The following is a 17,901-nucleotide window of genomic DNA, read 5'->3' as shown; positions in this document are numbered from 1 at the left end:
TCTATGAGAGCTCTCCCTACTTCTCAACAGGGTACACTTGTTCTGTGTGAAATAACGGTCTTTGGAAGTGATAGGGAATAAAAATTAAAAATATTTTCACCAACACATATCCTTCTTAATTATTAAATATAGAAAGGAGGGGTGCAGAATTACACAAAAACACAGTAATTCCAAAATATGTGAAGGGGATGAGATGAAGTATTGTCAGAGGGAGGGGTTGCTCTTCATTCTTGTGACTACCACTGTGACACATGAGCCATAGAGAAAAGACTTCTCATCTTAATGGTTCCTGTAACAGCAAAGACATACACAAAATTAAAAAACCTGGCTGGCCCATACTAGGATTGGTTAGGTAACTATCTCTTTCTTCTTTGTCTTTGTTTCTATAGAGTAGCACCTCGCCCACAGTATTATTTTTACTGAAATAATTCACATATCGTTCTATTGTATTAAATGAGTCATGCAAAGGTTAGGTAGTCAAGATAAGTGGTACAATGTGAAGTGACAAAACATGGTCTTCCAGTGATTACAGATGCCAGTGGTGGGGAAGGAAGACGAGAACACATTTAAAAAGATAATTCTTAGAATTAATGGAAATTTTAGCTTTTTCCTTTATTTTCCAAACTTCTTGTAATATTTAAATTGAAATGGCCATGGTGGTCTGCTATTTTCCAGCTGTGCAAGCTTGGGCATATCATTTACCTTTTATGAGTTTTGGTTTTCTCACTTATAAAATAGAAAGGTTATATTTACCTCATTTTATGAAGTTTTTTTTAAATCCTATATGTAAAAGCCATTTGTTAATGGCAAAGTAAGCTATAATCCAAACACTTAAGTGATACCTATTTCTCATCTTTTTAGGATTTGTTCTGAAATGGTGGACCTTTTAATTATTTTTTTTCTTGATTTTTTTTGCTAGAATGTTTTAGCAACATCAAAAAATAGTTCATTCACTTCACATAGATTCAAATGAGGTACATGTCTGAGATCCTAAAGCTTGCTCATTTCTTTTTTTAGAGATTAATGGCCCCATAATAGGACTGTAATACCATCTGAACCATTTTGGGGGAACTGGAGTAGTTCATTATAAACTGCCTCTTAAAACTTAACAGTGATTCCTTTTTTGTAAGTGTTGTTCCTCATCTCCTATTTTAAAGTTTTTCTGTACAGGGTCTGGGAATTGAGTCCTGCATCAGGCTCCCTGCGAGGAGCCTGCTTCTCCCTCTGCCTGTGTCTCTGCCTCTCTCTGTGTCTCTCATGAATAAATAAATAGAATATTTTAAAAAAATAAAGTTTTTCTATAACAAAGTTCCAAACACTTGCTTTACTTTTTTCCTCCCTTAGTGTCCTTGGCTCTCCCAGTGACTGACTTTCTGAAAAGTTCTGGAATGTGTCCTAGTCAGAGTTCACTAAGTACTATCCTGCCTTTATAAAAGAACTTCATTTTGAATACTCGTCTTCATAAATCTTGTCTGCCAGTGGATGCATAGTTTCTTTTCCTCTTAATTTTGTATCTAATCTTTCCATGATGGTTTCATACATATTTTCCTCATAGTTCTCTGGCTTCTGCTAAATATTGTACATACCCTGTTGTTTTTATTGGTCCATGTTAGTATAATCTGACTAATTTATATAGTTCCTGGCAACTCTGACAACCATACCTCAATTTGCATAGTTCTTGGCAAACTTTAACTGATTATATGCAGTCTTAAGATTGTCTATGATGACATCTTCATCTGAGCAATTCTCTGTCAGGACCCTGAGAGACAGGCCGACTATAAACTGCAGGAGGAGATTTCTCTCCCTGACTTCATCAGGGCCAGGAATTGATCTGCTGTTTAAAAAGAGAATTGAAGCTGGAAATCCTAAAGAAGATGATATAGTTTTTAAATATTTAAACTTTAACTTAAAGCACATAAAGGTACATTCATTCACCAAACTTTGAAGGAGGGCCAAGGTCTTTCTTCAAGTAGAAGTCTACTCTTAGAGTCCTGCATGGCTTGTCTTGCATATACTGTATTATGCATGATCTGTGCCACCCACTTTTTTTTAAAAAAAAGGTATTATATATTTATTTATTCATGAGAGACGCACAGGGAGAGAGGCAGAGAAACAGGTAGAGGGAGAAACAGGCTCCTCAGGCCTGATGCGGGACTTGATCCCAGGACCCCAGTATCATGCCCTGAGCCAAAGGCAGATGCTCAACCACTGAGCCACCCAGGCATCCCTATGCCACCACTTTTTTTAAAAAAAAATTTTAGTTAAGTTCAATTAGCCAACATAATTAGTTTCATATGTAGTGTTCAATAATTTGTCAGTTGTGTATAACACCCAGTGCTCATCATACACCACCTACTTTAAACTGAGTAAGATTTTAAAGGCCTTTGTAAAGTTAATGAGTGTAAAATCCCTCTAGGTTTTTATAGTTGTCTTATCCACACTTAATTTGATGGCGTTGTTTTTACTGAATCAACTTCAGTCTTTCCAAACCTTGAACTTGTTCTATAAACAGCTCCTTTTAACTCATACTTTACTGATTTCCATACTGTTTAGTTATATAATTACAGTAATTAATAAACTGGCCAAAATGTTTGGGAATAAACACAACTGAGTCCTGGTCAGCCTACTGCTCAACGTGAAAGAGCAGAAGGTGTGCTCCTATCTGGGAGAAGCCTGCTGGCTGTGAGCACCTGCTGTGGACATTGGCCAGGGTGCTTCTCAGAGGGCAAGAGAACACTGGTTCATACAACAGGTTGCTTAATGGAGGCCACTTAAAAGCATTTGTATCCTACTTCAGTCAAAGGATCTGCAGTTACATAGGACCAAACTTGGCTTACCAAGTGAAAGTTTTTAACAAGGATTCAGATTAATACCACTTATATATATGATAGACCAACAGCTCAGATCTCATCCTCCCTGAAAAGTAATTCAGAAAGGAAAGATGAATTTGCAAAGAGGCTATAACATTTTTACTCAACTGTAAAATTTCCCCAGGACAAAGGGTATTCCAACAGTGAGCAATAGCAGAATAATCTCCAGTGGTATCGTTCTGAGGACAGAACTGAAGCTAAGGGGCAGATGTCAGGAAAGCAGATTTCAGATCACTCTGCAGATTTTCCCGATAACTAGAGAGATAGCAGGTAACTCATGAAATGTGGGTGTTTCTCTAGAGGTATCCTGGAACAGCTGGGATACCTGCTGGCAGAAAGGCACCCACTTCCAGCAGGACATTGTGCCAGGTCACCTTTAAGGTACTTTCGGATTTTAATGTCCTAAGATTTTTGTTTCTAGACTACTTCTTGGCTCCCACTTGATTTTTTTTTTTAGGTCTGGCGTAATGGTTTTCACTGCCTGGGCCTTTGGCCACTAATTTACATTGCTGTACATCGCCTAAAAGCACCTGCAACAGAAATAACTAGAAAATATCCACGCCACTCATCACATGTAAGAGGGTATGGATATAAAATATAGCCTGATGCTTTTATTTCCTCAGTGCCTGTGATAATTGCTCAATAAAAACTTTATGTCCTTGGGCACTCTAAAGGAAGCAGTAAATAAGTAGTCTTGGCAACTTCAGCCTTCAAGCCTTACCCACAAAATGCTGCTCTTGCTTGATTGATGCACAGAGGAGACTCTGGGGTAGAAACTGAGTTTTATTTTTAAAACAGAAGGCATAAGGAAAAGAACACAAAAAGGTATGTTATCATCGAGGCAGGTGTTCCTCACTTTAAGAAAAGCAAATAAATAAGATCAGAAATTATGAAACAAATTGGAGTGATAATTTGCATTAGAAAATAATTTTCCTTTACACAATGTATTTCAGGGTTGCCTTAAATACCCATTTTTCTTTAACGGATTTGAGAGCTTGTTCTTACATCATGAGCTGGGGCATAGGCTTCTACAACTAGGAAGCTCCTTCGTGGTTTCCCAGCCCAGCTCCTGTACTTGAGTGTAAGGAAGCCAAGACCCAGAGAGAAGTTCTAAATGTTCTCCTTTGGGTCCGATGGCTCATGCTGTGCAGGAAACCCAACTCCGAGATCTTTTCCAATTCACCATTCCACTTCTCAGGGCTGAGGACCCCATGATAGCAAACTCTTCTAAAAGTTGGCTTCCTTTTCACTTTATTTCTTTGTTTTGTTTTCATTATTAAGATAATGCACATTCTTCTCAGAAAATTGGTAAATACAAAAATAGATCAAAAATGAAAATCCCCTGCAGTGGCACCATGTGGCGATAATCTCCAGATTCTTGGGAGAGGACATCCATGCTCCACCTGCCTCTGCAGGACTGTCTCCCATTTGGTCCAGGGCCCTCAGTCTCATTAGTCTGTAAAGCACCTTCCCCTTGGGTCAGAGGTCAGCTCTCCTCTTCTTCCCCCTTCTTTTCCTTTTGATTGATTTCAGGACAGTCCTCTCCCCTGCATCCTCCTTCCTTTTGCTCTGGTCTTTTTCTTTCTCATTCCCAGACTCTTTTTCTGTTGCCCATTCCTGAAATAATAATGACCCAGGAAGTTGCATGTTCAGGCTTCTTTTTACTCTCCCTTCTTCTCTGGGGATATTTAATCCTCTTCTCTGAGTCAACTATTACTTACATGCTATGCCCTGCCAAGTAAATATCTTTTTGTCCCTCCACCTCCATCCTTAGGGCCGCACTCCTGTTTCCAGCTGCTTCTTAGGCCTTTCTCTCAGGTTGTCTTGTAAGTCTGCCCGAAATTATCCAAAACCAAATTCATTACCATTCCTTTTCCAACCTGTGTTCACTCATTAATTGCCAAACATCAGCACTGGAAATCCTGACATCATATCTTATTTCACTCACCATTCATCCAAGCCATCGTAATGTCCTGCCAATTCTCCCTCCACAGTGTCCTTCGGAGCTGTCCTTGCTCCTCTGTTACCTCTACTCTGGGCCAGTCCTTCAGCATCTCTTACCTGGACCATGGCAGTACCCTCCTGACTTCTCTCCAACCTCTCCCATCAATTTCCTGCTCCTTGCAGTTGCCACAGTTGATGTTTGCAAAACATGAGCCTGACTTTATTTTTTTTCCTTCCAAGTTTTTATTTAAATTCCAGTTAGTTAATATATGATGCAGCGCTAGTTTCAGGTATAGAATTTAGTGATTCATCACTCACATACAACCCCCGGTGCTTATCACAGCAAGCTTCAACTCCTTACTACTGCCTAAGCATGAAGTCCAAATCCATTAGCAGGGCAGCAGGACCCCGATAGTCTGTCTTAGTCCTCTTTGCATCCCCTGTAACCTTGCTCACTGCTTAGCACACCCAGTGCCTGCCTGACCTGTGGCAGACGCTAACTCTTGAATCAAATTGCCTCTTGGCATTCAAGAGCATATCCCCTCAGTCTCTCACTGTCTCATTCCCAGCTAGTACTGTAGAATCAAAATAATTATCCATTTGGTCAGACAACAGTGGAGGCCACACTTGAATGAGGAATTATCTATTTATACCTCTCTGTAGGGGGCGATGGTTCCCCCTTAAATAACAAGTAGAACAGAAGAAAAAGAGTCTCCCTGCTGTGCAAATCAATCTCATGGTTCTGACAGAGGAACTCAGACAGCATTCCTGTTCTCTTTCTAGAGAGGTCCGCTATAGGTTTTACGTATGTACATATTTTTTTAAAGGCAGGAAACCACAAATATTATCATTCAACTGTTATATTTGGCAGAGTAGGGGTTTTTTTTAATGTGTTTAGTTAACCTGTAGAATAAATTAACATTGAAAGAATTTTTTGAAAATAATTTCTGATTAGAAAAAAAGACCTTCAGTAGGAAAAAAAAATTAAAGACCGAGCACAATATGTAAAATGCAAACATTGTAAAATGCCATGAAACTCCTGTGGTCTTATTGTGTATTGGTGATGGATCTCTACCATAAATGTAGGTAAGTCTAAGGAAAATATGCTCATTTGTTTGTGGGGGGGAAAGGTTGGGTCAAGTTTCTTCCCACATTCAGAGAGGATTGAATAATTTACCAAACCATGCTTTTATTTTTATGAAATTTCTTTACTTGCTCTCTCTCTAGTCTCCAAAATAATATCTGAGTGTTTAGTAGAGAGACTGGTCTGTGTTTGAATGAACTGATAGCAGTTGGTCCAAGTGACAGACTCAGACTGTGAATGAGCCATTTCACGTTCTTGACACTACAGGGGACACCCACGGTGTTGCACTAGAGATCATGATGTGGGATCCTAGCATTTGCTATGAATATGGTCTGAAGAGGAAGGGTTTGTGCATGTCCTTTGAAATATTTCCAGGTAGTTACCCTGTCATGTCAGATGTGGCTTCACTGTCCCGATCATGTTCACAAGTCCTCCCGATGCACCCGTGCCCATGTGGGGACCGGGCTTTTGCTGCTGAGCCGTCTGTTCTGTTCTCCACCTACTACCTACTCACCTGCTTCAGTGAGTCACACCCGTTATTCTTTCCCTTGGGACTTCATCCTGCTTCTGGGAGTCTTCTTGCCCTGATTTTTCCGGTTTCGAGTCCTGGCCCCGTGAAACATACACTTTCCCTCCACCCTGCCCACCCCAGCCTGTTCCTGTCTCAGGCTCGCTTCTCTCATTCTCTTCTAGTCCTTCACCAGAGAAAGAAACAAAGACAAAGAACCTTCACTCGCCCTGGCCAGTATTTGTTGCCTGCCTGCTAACCTGAGGCCCCGAGGTGACCCTCTTCCAGCGGACAGTTGTGTTGTCCTCTACCCAACACCTAAGTCAGGAACATAGCTTTCCCATGTTCCCATGACAGTGCATCCCTGCCCTGTCCTCAGACTCTCAAAGTCACCTTCCCTGACTCCTTCTGTAGGCCCCGTAGCCCCTCACCCTTCAGTACTGTTGTGCCTTTTACCTCCTCACCCCTGTCTCTCCTTATTTCCTGTCCTATTTTTCAGAAATTATTTTTAAAGAAGTTGGCTCAAATGTCACCTCCTCCAGGAAGTCTTCTGTGGCAGCCTTGCCTGCCCTGGCCCTATGCAGCTACCTTCCCAGCGCTGTCAAGTCCTGGCTCCCCATTTACCTGACTTCTTTCAGGACAGAAACTGTGTAGAGGAATCCTCTCGCACATATTTATTCTCTTGCGCTTGGCTTTCTCTTCTTCTTTTTCACTTCTTTCACATCTTCACCATCGAAGTTATTAGCACGTATTTCCAGTCTTCCTTTTCACTTGCGTCCCTTCCTTTCCAGCCCTTTCCTATTGTCAGTGCTTATTTTCTGAAACTCACCAATGGTTCTCTCCTGAACTCCACTTAAAACACACATACTTCTTAGGGGTGCTTGGGTGGCTCAGTGGTTGAGTGTCTGCCTTTGGCTCAGAGCATGATCCTGGGGTCCTGGGATCAAGTCCGGCATTGGGCTCCCCTGCAGGAAGCCTGCTTCTCCCTCTGCCTGTCTCTGCCTCTCTCTCTGTGTCTCTCATGAATAAATAAATAAAATTTTAAAAAAATCTTTAAACACACACACACACACACACACACACACACACACACAGTTCTTGTCCTGCCAGTCTTTGAGAAAACTAGGAAAAAAAGATAGGAATTTCCAAGTTTTCTTTTATTTCTCTTTGGAATATTACACTAGAAATTGTTTTCTTATAAAAATACAAGTTGGTATAAAACATTAATGCCTGTGGTGATTTTAAAATATATAAAAGGGACTAAAGCTTCGTGAATGATTGTGTTAAAAGTAATTTACTGGGGACGCCTGGGTGGCTCAGCAGTTGAGTGTCTGCCTTTGGCTCAGGGCATGATCCTGGGATCCTGGATCAATTCTTGCATTGGGCTCCTTGCAGGAAGTCTGCTTTTCCCTCTGCCTATGCCTCTCTCTCTCTCTCTCTCTCTCTCTCTCTCATGAATAAAGTCATTTAAAAATGTAATTGACTGAACATTACCATAGTTAGAGTTTTATACATTGATGTCTTTTTCTGGACATCAGGACTATGGCAGGTGTTTTATTTGGGGGCATTGTATACTCACGAGTATTTGTGATGTTACTCTTTTTGTCATTGTCATAATCTTGTCCATCCCAGAAGGGTATGAAGAGGATTAGCTCATAAAGACCTTCAGAATACACTGCAAATGGAAATTGAAAGCAAAGGCAAGGGCCCATTTAAAATGCTCATGTCCACTTTAATTAGAAAAATGTCCCAGATTTCCTCAGCCTAACAGCAAACCTAAGATAAGACCAAAGAAGGAAACAGTCCTATAAATAAACACCACATCCTCTTCTTTCTGACAAACCAAGAGAGAAGTTTCTAGAAAATGCTCTTCATAAGTAGCACATATGATTGAACCCACAACTTGCTATTGAGAGCAAGGAACCATGATGGCCACGTCTGTGACTTTAAATCTACACTCTACACCAGCAGGGATTATCTACTGTCCATTTGTCTCAAAGAGGAGAAAGAAATGAAAAAAAGGCAAAGCAAAGCAAATTTGTGCCAGTTCAAATGCTAAGAAGCTGAGCCCCAAAGAAGAGGTTTGGGAAAAGCAGTAGGCATGGCACATTGGATCCAACCTAAATGGTTTCTTCTAGAGGCTTATAACCTGCACCATCTGCTTCATGGAGTTACTCTGTGGATCACAAGAAAGGGCCTTTGTAAAAATTGCTTCAGAAACATGTATAAAAGATCCCAAAACTCATTTATCACCATCCACACCCTGGAATTAAGCTACACAAATTGCTGTTTGTACACAGATGTTATGCCAGCCTCTTAATAAAATTGACAAATAACATCTGAAAATACCAGAGGAGAGGTAGTTTCTTAGAAGTCTGTGGTTTAAAAAAAAAAAAAAAAAAAAAGTCTGTGACCTGAGGTATGTGATGTGGCTAATCTGACTCATAACATCTTTAAGAAAAATAAAACTCATTCTTTTTCATGCTTGGCACTTTTATGTCTATTGATTAGATCTCTTAAAGCTATTTTGTGATAGAACCATTCTTCCTGAGGCAGCAATGACTTAAACTCCTACAGAGATTCTCTAAAGAAATCACATTGCATTGTGTTTTCCCCCAGTGGAAAAATGCTCTAGGAAGTTAATTGTTTAAAGGTTAGAAAGATAGAGAAATTGCCTGTTTTTCACAGAACAACCTTTGTGGACCAGTTTTTTTTAAAAGAATTTGCATCTCTTTCCAAACACGAATGAGGGCCTGACTGACCCCCAATTTCAGCTGTGTAAACATTGAACTTTCAGTCTGCTTGGAGAAAAAAATAAAACTTGTAACAACCAATGTAAAACCTGAATAATACAATGATTTTATTGATTATCTCCCTTATGCAATAACTTGTGAGTTTCCTTCCAAAGAAAAAGGAAAACAAAGATAATTTTATTTCTCAGTTTCTGTGCTGTAAGTAAAACAGTGTAGAAAACAGACCATATATGTCTATATTTTTATATATATGTAAAGTTTCTGACTAGTGTAGAAGCTTGTGGTGTCTGATTACCTATGAGTATAGCAATCTTCATGGTGTCCTACTATATAGTATTCCATTTTATAACAAACACCATGACATACTTACAACTTTGAAGACAAGAAGACAGTTATTCAGTCCTCTTTTATCTTCATTGACAAATTGCTTGTGTTGCTGATTTGACTTGTATTTCTAAATGCGTTCGTTAATAGCTAGGTGCACTTTTAGATCAAGTGATTAAAATGAGCAGAATAATTAGTAATAGGCTGTCAATTTATTCACAAGTGTTGGGGGAAAATTTATAAAATGTTGTACAGGGCTCATGATGGATTTTAATAACTTAAAATGCCCTGACTTTTCCCAAAGAATTCTGTGGATAAGAGTTCATAGAATGAAGTGATGGTCTTCTCCATCCATGTGGACAAGACACATTTCTGTCTTCTGCACACTTGAAAGCTAAAAAGGACGAGGGCTTTGGCAGGTTCTATCTGATTTCACACACAAGGAAATGATTTAAAACCGCTTCATAAACTGCTGTAGAAATCAGCATTTCTGCTTTTTCCTGGACACTTATTCTAGGTTGGAATTTGTCATCAGCTATTAACACTGAGAGTCCAGACTGAATTATGTCAAAGGCAGAATGATCTAAGAAGTAACCAGAATCAAGGGTGAAAGGGATCTTTTACATTCTCATTGATGTTGTATTTTTTGAGAGATATGTATACACTAGTTTTGTTTGCCATTTTGCTTGTTTTCCCTGCCACAGGAAGAAAGAAAAGGTGGTAGCTTTTCTGATACAAGTCTATGAACTTATATTTTAAGAAGACTTTCTATATGGCATATTAATCTAGTTTTCACAGTCAACCTGACCCTGCCAAAATAAATACATAGGAAATTATTGTGAAAATAACTCATTAAACTTTCCTAATAATACAATCATCTACCAACTGCAAAACAAAGGTTGGTGTTGACATTAAAGTCTTATCCTCACTGGCAAATGTTTTCCCTTTATCCCTCTAGTTTCTTTGTGTCCAAGAATCAGGAAATAGCATTCTAATGAAAATATGTCATTCAAATTAATCTCAGTAATTGCAATGGCTGTAGTCAGCTTATTAATAAATTCTAACTGGATCAGAGGCAGTAATTTGAACTCTACGGCATATGGTAGGGAAGAGATTAGACTACAAGCCTAGTCTCAAAATATTGACCATTTTTTAAAAGTATAAACTTGTTCATAGACTACAGATCTGATGGGATTAAATTATTTATAGTATTATCAGAAAGCTAGGTGATTGTGTTCTCACTGTTTGTATACTATCATGTCCCTTTGTCTTTTATCATAGAGGGTTAAACTGAGTCTGTTGGAAAACATATTCCTCTAGAACACACATGAGCCAGGAGTAGAACCTAGCCTTGAAATTCTACCCCGAGTCTTAGCTGGCATTCATTATTTCATTCAAAGCCCTATTTTGCAGCAATTGAAGTAGACTTTCAGTAACAAAAGGTTTTTTTATAGACGTTAGGTTATTGCAGTGTTTTTCTGGTTATCTTATGCTGCCTTGTACTATTCAGAAAAGATTGGGGCATGGTTGATTCCAATAACCACCTAAGAGTTAAATACTTTGTGCGGCCCCACATTTCTGGTCAAATGTTGGGGAAAATTTTCATTGATTTAAGTAGGTGTTATAGCTCATATAGGACGGCTCTACGTTTGGCAAGAAAGCAGATATGGAAACTCTTGTCACGGCCAAATGTACAAGAATAAAGTAATTGGTTAACGTAAAAGGAAATGATTTTGACAGATTTACACTCTTGGGGTGTGTTAGAAATCCATCAAAATTCAGGATTCCAGGGCATTTTTTTTTTTATCTCACAGTGGATATCCACCACCAAAAGGAAAAGACAGCTTTGTGGAAGTGAAATGTCACTGACACACCCACACACACACACACCCACACACACGTCTTTTTACCACTGTGTCTTCTGCTCTGGTGTGATACTGATCTCATTGGTCCTGGTGGTCCTCTTTTGACTTTCTCCACTCTATTTAGATTTAGATGAAGATCAACCCAAAGAAGAAAAGAAAGAATGCTACTATAATCTAAACGACGCCAGCCTCTGTGATAATGTGCTGGCCCCCAACGTCACCAAACAAGAATGCTGCTGTACATCTGGTGCCGGGTGGGGAGACAACTGTGAGATCTTCCCGTGCCCTGTCGTGGGGACTGGTAAGGACCAGTGGAGTGGTGTGTGCATACTTGGGTTTGGTCCTGTGGTGTCCAGGGCCTTGAAATGTCCTCATTTTGGTCGCTGCATTGAAGCCTTATAATGATAGCATTGCCTGGGACCTACCGTAGTGGAATCAAGATGAGAATACCTTACGGTATGTTTCACTGTAGGCTAGAAGCATCCCCTTCATCCCACCTCCAGATGTATTCTTAAAGTTAATTTCAGTCTATCACAGAATAGCCTGTTACAGTGAGGTTCCATATGAATTTTGGCAGAAAGATGATTCAGTTTTATTCCATTTTTAAGTTGAAATCAGTCTCTTTTGCTAAAACTGACACCACATTATCCATTATGAGAACTTGCATATTTAGGCTAAGATCTTGCTTGAATGGAGTCTTACCAAACCTTTAAAATGCTAGAAAGCACAGTAATGGAGAAGTAAGTCATCACATCAGTTAAAACATGGGTAAATAAAAGGTGCATGAACTAGGAAAGTTTTTAAAAATTACAAGTAAACTTAGAAAGTCATTAGATTTATTTGTATCTAATCTGTAATTTTGGAGATTTACTGAATTTATTTGCCCAAATTAGATGACAAGATTTGCCTTAAAGTTACTGAGTCTGAGAAAGAAGAACTGAATTTAAAACACAGGTTAATAGAGGATGTTCTTTTTTTCCCTTTCTTCAACTTTTTTCTTTTCTTTCTTTCTTTTTTTTTTGGTTTCCCCTGAACTCAGCTGAATTCACCGAAATGTGTCCTAGAGGGAAAGGTTTTGTCCCCACTGGAGAATCTTCTTACGACACGAGTGGTGAGAACTATAAAGGTCAGAACCAAACAAATGAATTTGAGACGTGCGCATACCAGTGTTCCAGTTTAAGCATGGTTGGGGTTCAACAGAATTAGAGTTCTTCTAATCATGGAAACTGATTAGAAAGCCTTTAATTCTTCTATTGGAAGGCCCCTGTGGACTCTGGGCAGAGCTGTATCTTTAAGACTGCGTGGCCTTGGGATATCATGTTAACCTCCCAAGTTTCCAGCTCTTCATCTCTGAGATAGGAATAATGTCTCAGAGGTTATCATGAGAATTAAATAAGGTAACATACTAAAAATACTTAACATAAAATTCTGTCTTTATAAATTCTTTTATTCGGGAGGTATATTAGAAATAATATAAATTAAGACCGTATAATTTTGACCATCATTATGTGGGTCTTTATGACCATCAATGAAGCTAAGATTTTGCCTTCTTTAGAAGTCATTCTACTGTTGCTAAGATACTTTTACCAATGGCTGCAGATTCCTCAAAAGGAATGGAAAAGAAAACTAAAGTAGATGTGTTTTATATATTTAATGCTATTAGTCCGTAATTCTAAAATAAATGGGCAGCTTTTTTATTTTGACGAAATTTAAACCACATGTATGAATATTTCTTTGTTAATCACTCACTTTTGACATTTCCATGATGAAGATATTATGACCTCTTATAGACAATGTGTGGCTTTTTTTCCTTTACGGTTTAATAATTGAAAACTGCTAAGTTGCCTAGAAAACAGACTAAACATTTTTATCTTCCATCCGTTTTTCAGAACTACTGTTTTAATGATAGTAGCCAAATAAGAAATTCCATACGTGTTTTTTATTTTATATCAGTGATTTAGTACAATTAATAACAAGACTTGGTTTGCAATATATGTTTAATGGTTTTTAAGTTCACAAATATTCTGCTTTGTTTTTGAAGGGATATAGTTGAATCTCACTTCATGTTATGGAACAGAGCCTTAATTTCACCACAAAGTGACCTTCTTTTTCATATAAAAATAAGTTCCTCTTCACCCTGTCTTAGCAGTGCTGTAAATGATTGGAATATTAGTTGCAGATCCAAACAGCTATGTATTATGGATTTGACTTTACCACTTGCTATGTAACTTTGAGTGATTCATCTATGGAGCATGTGATTTTTATTTTTAATGACATGGTATTTGTTCTAAAATGCTAGAACCAATGATAATAACAATAGCAATCGGGATCCCTGGGTGGTACAGCGGTTTAGCGCCTGCCTTTGGCCCAGGGCGCGATCCTGGAGACCCAGGATCGAATCCCACGTTGGGTTCCCGGTGCATGGAGCCTGCTTCTCCCTCTGCCTATGTCTCTGCCTCTCTCTCTCTCTCTGTGTGACTATCATAAATTTTAAAAAATAAATAAATAAATAAATAAATATAACAATAGCAATAGCAATGAAAGAAAGGGGATAAAAGTTTTTGAACATCTATGGAATCTTCTACATGGATTTATATCATTTAATTGTATCAGACAGGTGTTCCTCTTGCCCCAACTTACCAATGAGTAAACTGAGGTTTGCAGATGGTGAGCATTCTAAATTCTGTGAAGGAATAGGTCTGCCAACACCCTTAGAAATTTGTGCTTTTATTAGCTGGTCATTATCACCAAAAAGGAAGATTCATCAAATTCCATCAAACTCTTCTTGGAAGTGTTCTTTCATCTCAACTAGTTAATGGGCCAGAATACACATTTATAGAAAGGCACGTTTCTTAAAAGGTATGCTATTAAGCCAATCTTGTTTATATGTTAACCAGTTGAATTTAGATCAAATAAAATTTAAAAAAATATTGTCAGTTGTATTGTGAAATCCATCGAGTATTTCATTAAATAGGAGGTAGCAACCCAGAAATCATATTTACAAAAAGACCTTCTCCAATAATGTTTTGAACATAGTCCCCAAATATCACAGATTCTGTTTCCACATCTGTGAGTTAGGCCTAACTTGAAGAATTTTCTGATGTTGTATCTGAAGATTCTTTGGAATGAAATATAATATGAATATTATAATATTTAACTTGAAGCCCCATATTGGTTAGACTCTTCTTTTTAACTGAACGACCAAAGCTAACTGTTCTCTTTCTCCATTTTTCCCCCATAGATGCAGACGAATGCATGCTCTTTGGGCAAGAAATCTGCAAAAATGGTTTCTGTCTGAACACTCAGCCTGGTTATGAATGCTACTGTAAGCAGGGGACATACTATGATCCCGTCAAATTGCAGTGCTTTGGTAAGTATTAAGAGGATACATGGTGCTGTGAAAATACACAGATGGAAAAAATAAGTAATACTGTGTAGTAAAAACAATTCCTTTGCATCTACGTTATGTGTCGAAAAGATCTTTAAATGTTTTATGGATCCTTTTCTTGAGTAAGATTTAAGAAAATAAAAAACCTCCATAGTATTTGAACAGATTTCAAGCAAAGAGTTAATATTCAATGTGGAATTATAATTCAGGTCACTGGTTTAACTGAAGTGTTCTTTTGGTCTGGGGAGCCTCCTGTTTCATCACTCATACCATGCAAGTGAGAGTCATTTTTAAATACTGACCCAGACTTTAAGGCTTAAGCAGAAAACCATATACACTAGGCAGAAAAACATAGCAAAAGGAAATAATTTTAAAACTATCATAAAGAGGCATTTTATCTTCAATTTCTAAGCATATCCTGTTCCTAAATGTTTTCTTTCTTTAATGTCAGCAGCAGCAGGACACTATTATTTTTTCCAATCAATACAATTTAATATTTTTAGAGTCAGAGCTGTTCTTTCTTGGATGATGATGTGTAGTTAATTAAAATGTGGCAGCCCCTGGAATCTGGACTAAATTTAGCAGTGTGGGAAGTGTAGGAGGTACAACTGATTGCTGGTTTTCTTTACTAATTTTTTTTCTCTTAAGATATGGATGAATGTCAGGACCCCAACAGTTGTATTGATGGCCAGTGCGTTAATACAGAAGGCTCTTACAACTGCTTCTGTACCCATCCCATGGTCCTGGATGCTTCAGAGAAAAGATGTATACGGCCAACTGAATCACATGGTATGTTCGGATGTGAGGTGCAAGTCTGTGTCTAAAGAAATGGCAAGGTTTTCCTTTTGACTGAAATATGAGCTACTGGGAAATAGAAAAATGACTCCTTGGGTATTTTGGAGTAATTAAAAGGAGATACTAAAAATAATAAAAGAGAATAATTGTAAGAGAAACAATAAGCTGCATATCTTCAGTATGTAGGAGAATCCATACCCTGCATGTGCTTATTTAACAGATAACAAAATATGGACTGGCTGAGCAGATAGCGGGGCTCTTCTCTGGCCAGCATTTGCCACATTTCACCCTCAAAGGCAACTGAGGAGGATCTGAGTTGAGAGAAAGATAATCAGGCTTGTTTGACTGGACTGGAGAATACAGATGAGACGGGGCAGAGCAGACCGGGGAATCCAGCAAGGTGATAGAGACCCCTGGTGTCCATTGATTGGAATCCTTGTTCATCCCCAATCAGATGATGTGCTACTCATAATTGGCATAATTAATCTATCCATCATCACTGTAAGGAACTGCTTTGGATGGAGTCAGTTGAAAGGCAGAAGTTTGGAATCAAATCTAGCATGAAGTGTCACTAGTCTGGGGCTTTGGTGGATGAATTGGGTGAGAAAACATGAATCTGCAAAGTGTTATGTAGAAAGAAATGGTAGGATTTGACAGAAGAGTAAATGTAAAAAAGGAAAGATTGGGAAATCAGAAGTGCTTTAGGATTATGGAGTATAGAAGGAAGACAATGCAGTGCTGTCTATAATGAAGCTGCAGAGGGAGGGATTTAATTGAAACATGATGGGCAGGTTGAATTTCAGCTGATGGAATGACACCCAGTTGGAGATGACAGGTTTGATCCATGGAAAGACCAGGCTGGCTTCAAACTTGTACTTGGAAGTCAGTCTTAGAAATAGAGATGGAAACTTTGAGACTCATTGGCTTCTACCACACTGTTTATGAAATAGGAATAACAGTGTGATTGTCATGGAACCATGTTTTCCCTTTCAGAACAAATAGAAGAAACTGATGTCTACCAAGATCTGTGCTGGGAACATCTGAGTGATGAGTATGTGTGTAGCCGGCCTCTTGTTGGCAAGCAGACAACCTACACTGAGTGCTGTTGTTTGTATGGAGAGGCCTGGGGTATGCAGTGTGCCCTGTGCCCCATGAAGGATTCAGGTGAGCCCTGATCCAGCTCCTTCTGCTGGAGGCCTTTGGGAACCAGTTCATCTCCCCTCCTTTGGAGCCTTCTGTGTATCTTCATCTTCACTCCTGATTCCTTTCATCAGAGGTGTGTGTGTGTGTGTGTGTGTGTGTGTGTGTGTGTAAGAGCAGGGTCGCATAAACATCTGGCTCTTGGTTTACCTCCAGTCCAGACCCTGTCATTAACTTTTGAAATCCTCATTCTATTTCACCAAAAAAAAAAAAAAAAAAAAAGTAAGATAAATGACACAAAGAAACATAATGCAACTTTGCAATTGGTGGCAAAGATCTTTAGAATTTATATTTCCTGATACTTCCTTTTTTCCTACAGTCTTCCTCATTTCTAACAGTGTCTACTTAGAGCAAAAAGTATTAGAGACTGTAGAAAATCTTTGTAGGTCAAAGCCCCGATTTTTGTGTCAGCCTCTTGGTGAGAGAGATCAAAAAGGGGTTAGGACAATAAAGGAAGAGAGGTGGAAGTGAGTGAAAATGTATTTGAACAAATGTCCTTTCATTTTAAGGGTTAGATCTGAGGATAAATCTTTGGTCAAATTGCAAATGCAACTGCTAGGCTTTGGATCTATCCCCTCTCCTTGTGTTGGGGGAGGACTGACTGACTGGAAGGTGCTGACTCTGGGCTGTTGGGTGACTGCTGGTTTGTGCCTTGACTGCTTCTCTTCTTACCTCGGCAGCCACTTACTGCTCTTTAAAGGAAAGCCCTGGAGGGGGGAGGGGGTGCGGCCCTGCCGGAGCCGGGGCTGGGGGTGTGGGTGGGGGTGGGGGTGGGGCTGTGCCCGAGGCCGGGAAGGGGGGGGGGGCACGGGTCCCGGGCTTGGGGGGGGGGGGGGAGAAAAAATAAATAAATAAATAAATAAAGGAAAGCCCTGGAGATTGTAGGAGAAAGGAGGGGAACTGAGTGGGAAAAACCAGAGAGAGTGACAAAACATGAGAGACTCCTAACTCTGGGAAACGAACAAGGGGTAGTGGAGGAGGAGGTGGGGGGGGGGATGGGGTGACTAGGTGACGGGCTCTGAGGAGGCACTTGATGGGATGAGCACTGGGTGTTATACTATATGTTGGCAAATCGAAATCCAATTAAAAAAATACATAAAAAAAGAAAGCCCTGGAAAGGTTTGGTGTACCATTTAGTCTTAAGCTATGAAATCTATTTGCTAAAGCTAG

The 17,901-nt window shown here is 39.2% G+C and overlaps 1 protein-coding gene across 12 annotated transcripts in view; it reads left to right on the top strand.

The window, feature by feature from the left end:
- LTBP1 (latent transforming growth factor beta binding protein 1) overlaps positions 1-17,901 on the top strand; it is a 392,695-nt gene that overhangs the window by 350,142 nt on the left and 24,652 nt on the right. For all 12 annotated transcript variants that reach the window (XM_077843646.1, XM_077843644.1, XM_077843645.1 and 9 more), the window contains 5 exons: positions 11,473-11,649; positions 12,388-12,474; positions 14,590-14,718; positions 15,385-15,525; positions 16,525-16,695. In XM_077843646.1, coding sequence (XP_077699772.1) covers positions 11,473-11,649; positions 12,388-12,474; positions 14,590-14,718; positions 15,385-15,525; positions 16,525-16,695 — 705 coding nt within the window. The remainder of the gene's footprint in view (positions 1-11,472; positions 11,650-12,387; positions 12,475-14,589; positions 14,719-15,384; positions 15,526-16,524; positions 16,696-17,901) is intronic.

This window comes from Canis aureus, chromosome 12 (genome assembly GCF_053574225.1).
Source record: "Canis aureus isolate CA01 chromosome 12, VMU_Caureus_v.1.0, whole genome shotgun sequence".
Taxonomy (NCBI): domain Eukaryota; kingdom Metazoa; phylum Chordata; class Mammalia; order Carnivora; family Canidae; genus Canis; species Canis aureus.
The sequence above is the reverse complement of the archived record's forward strand: the minus strand, read 5'-3'. Positions and strand labels throughout refer to the sequence as shown.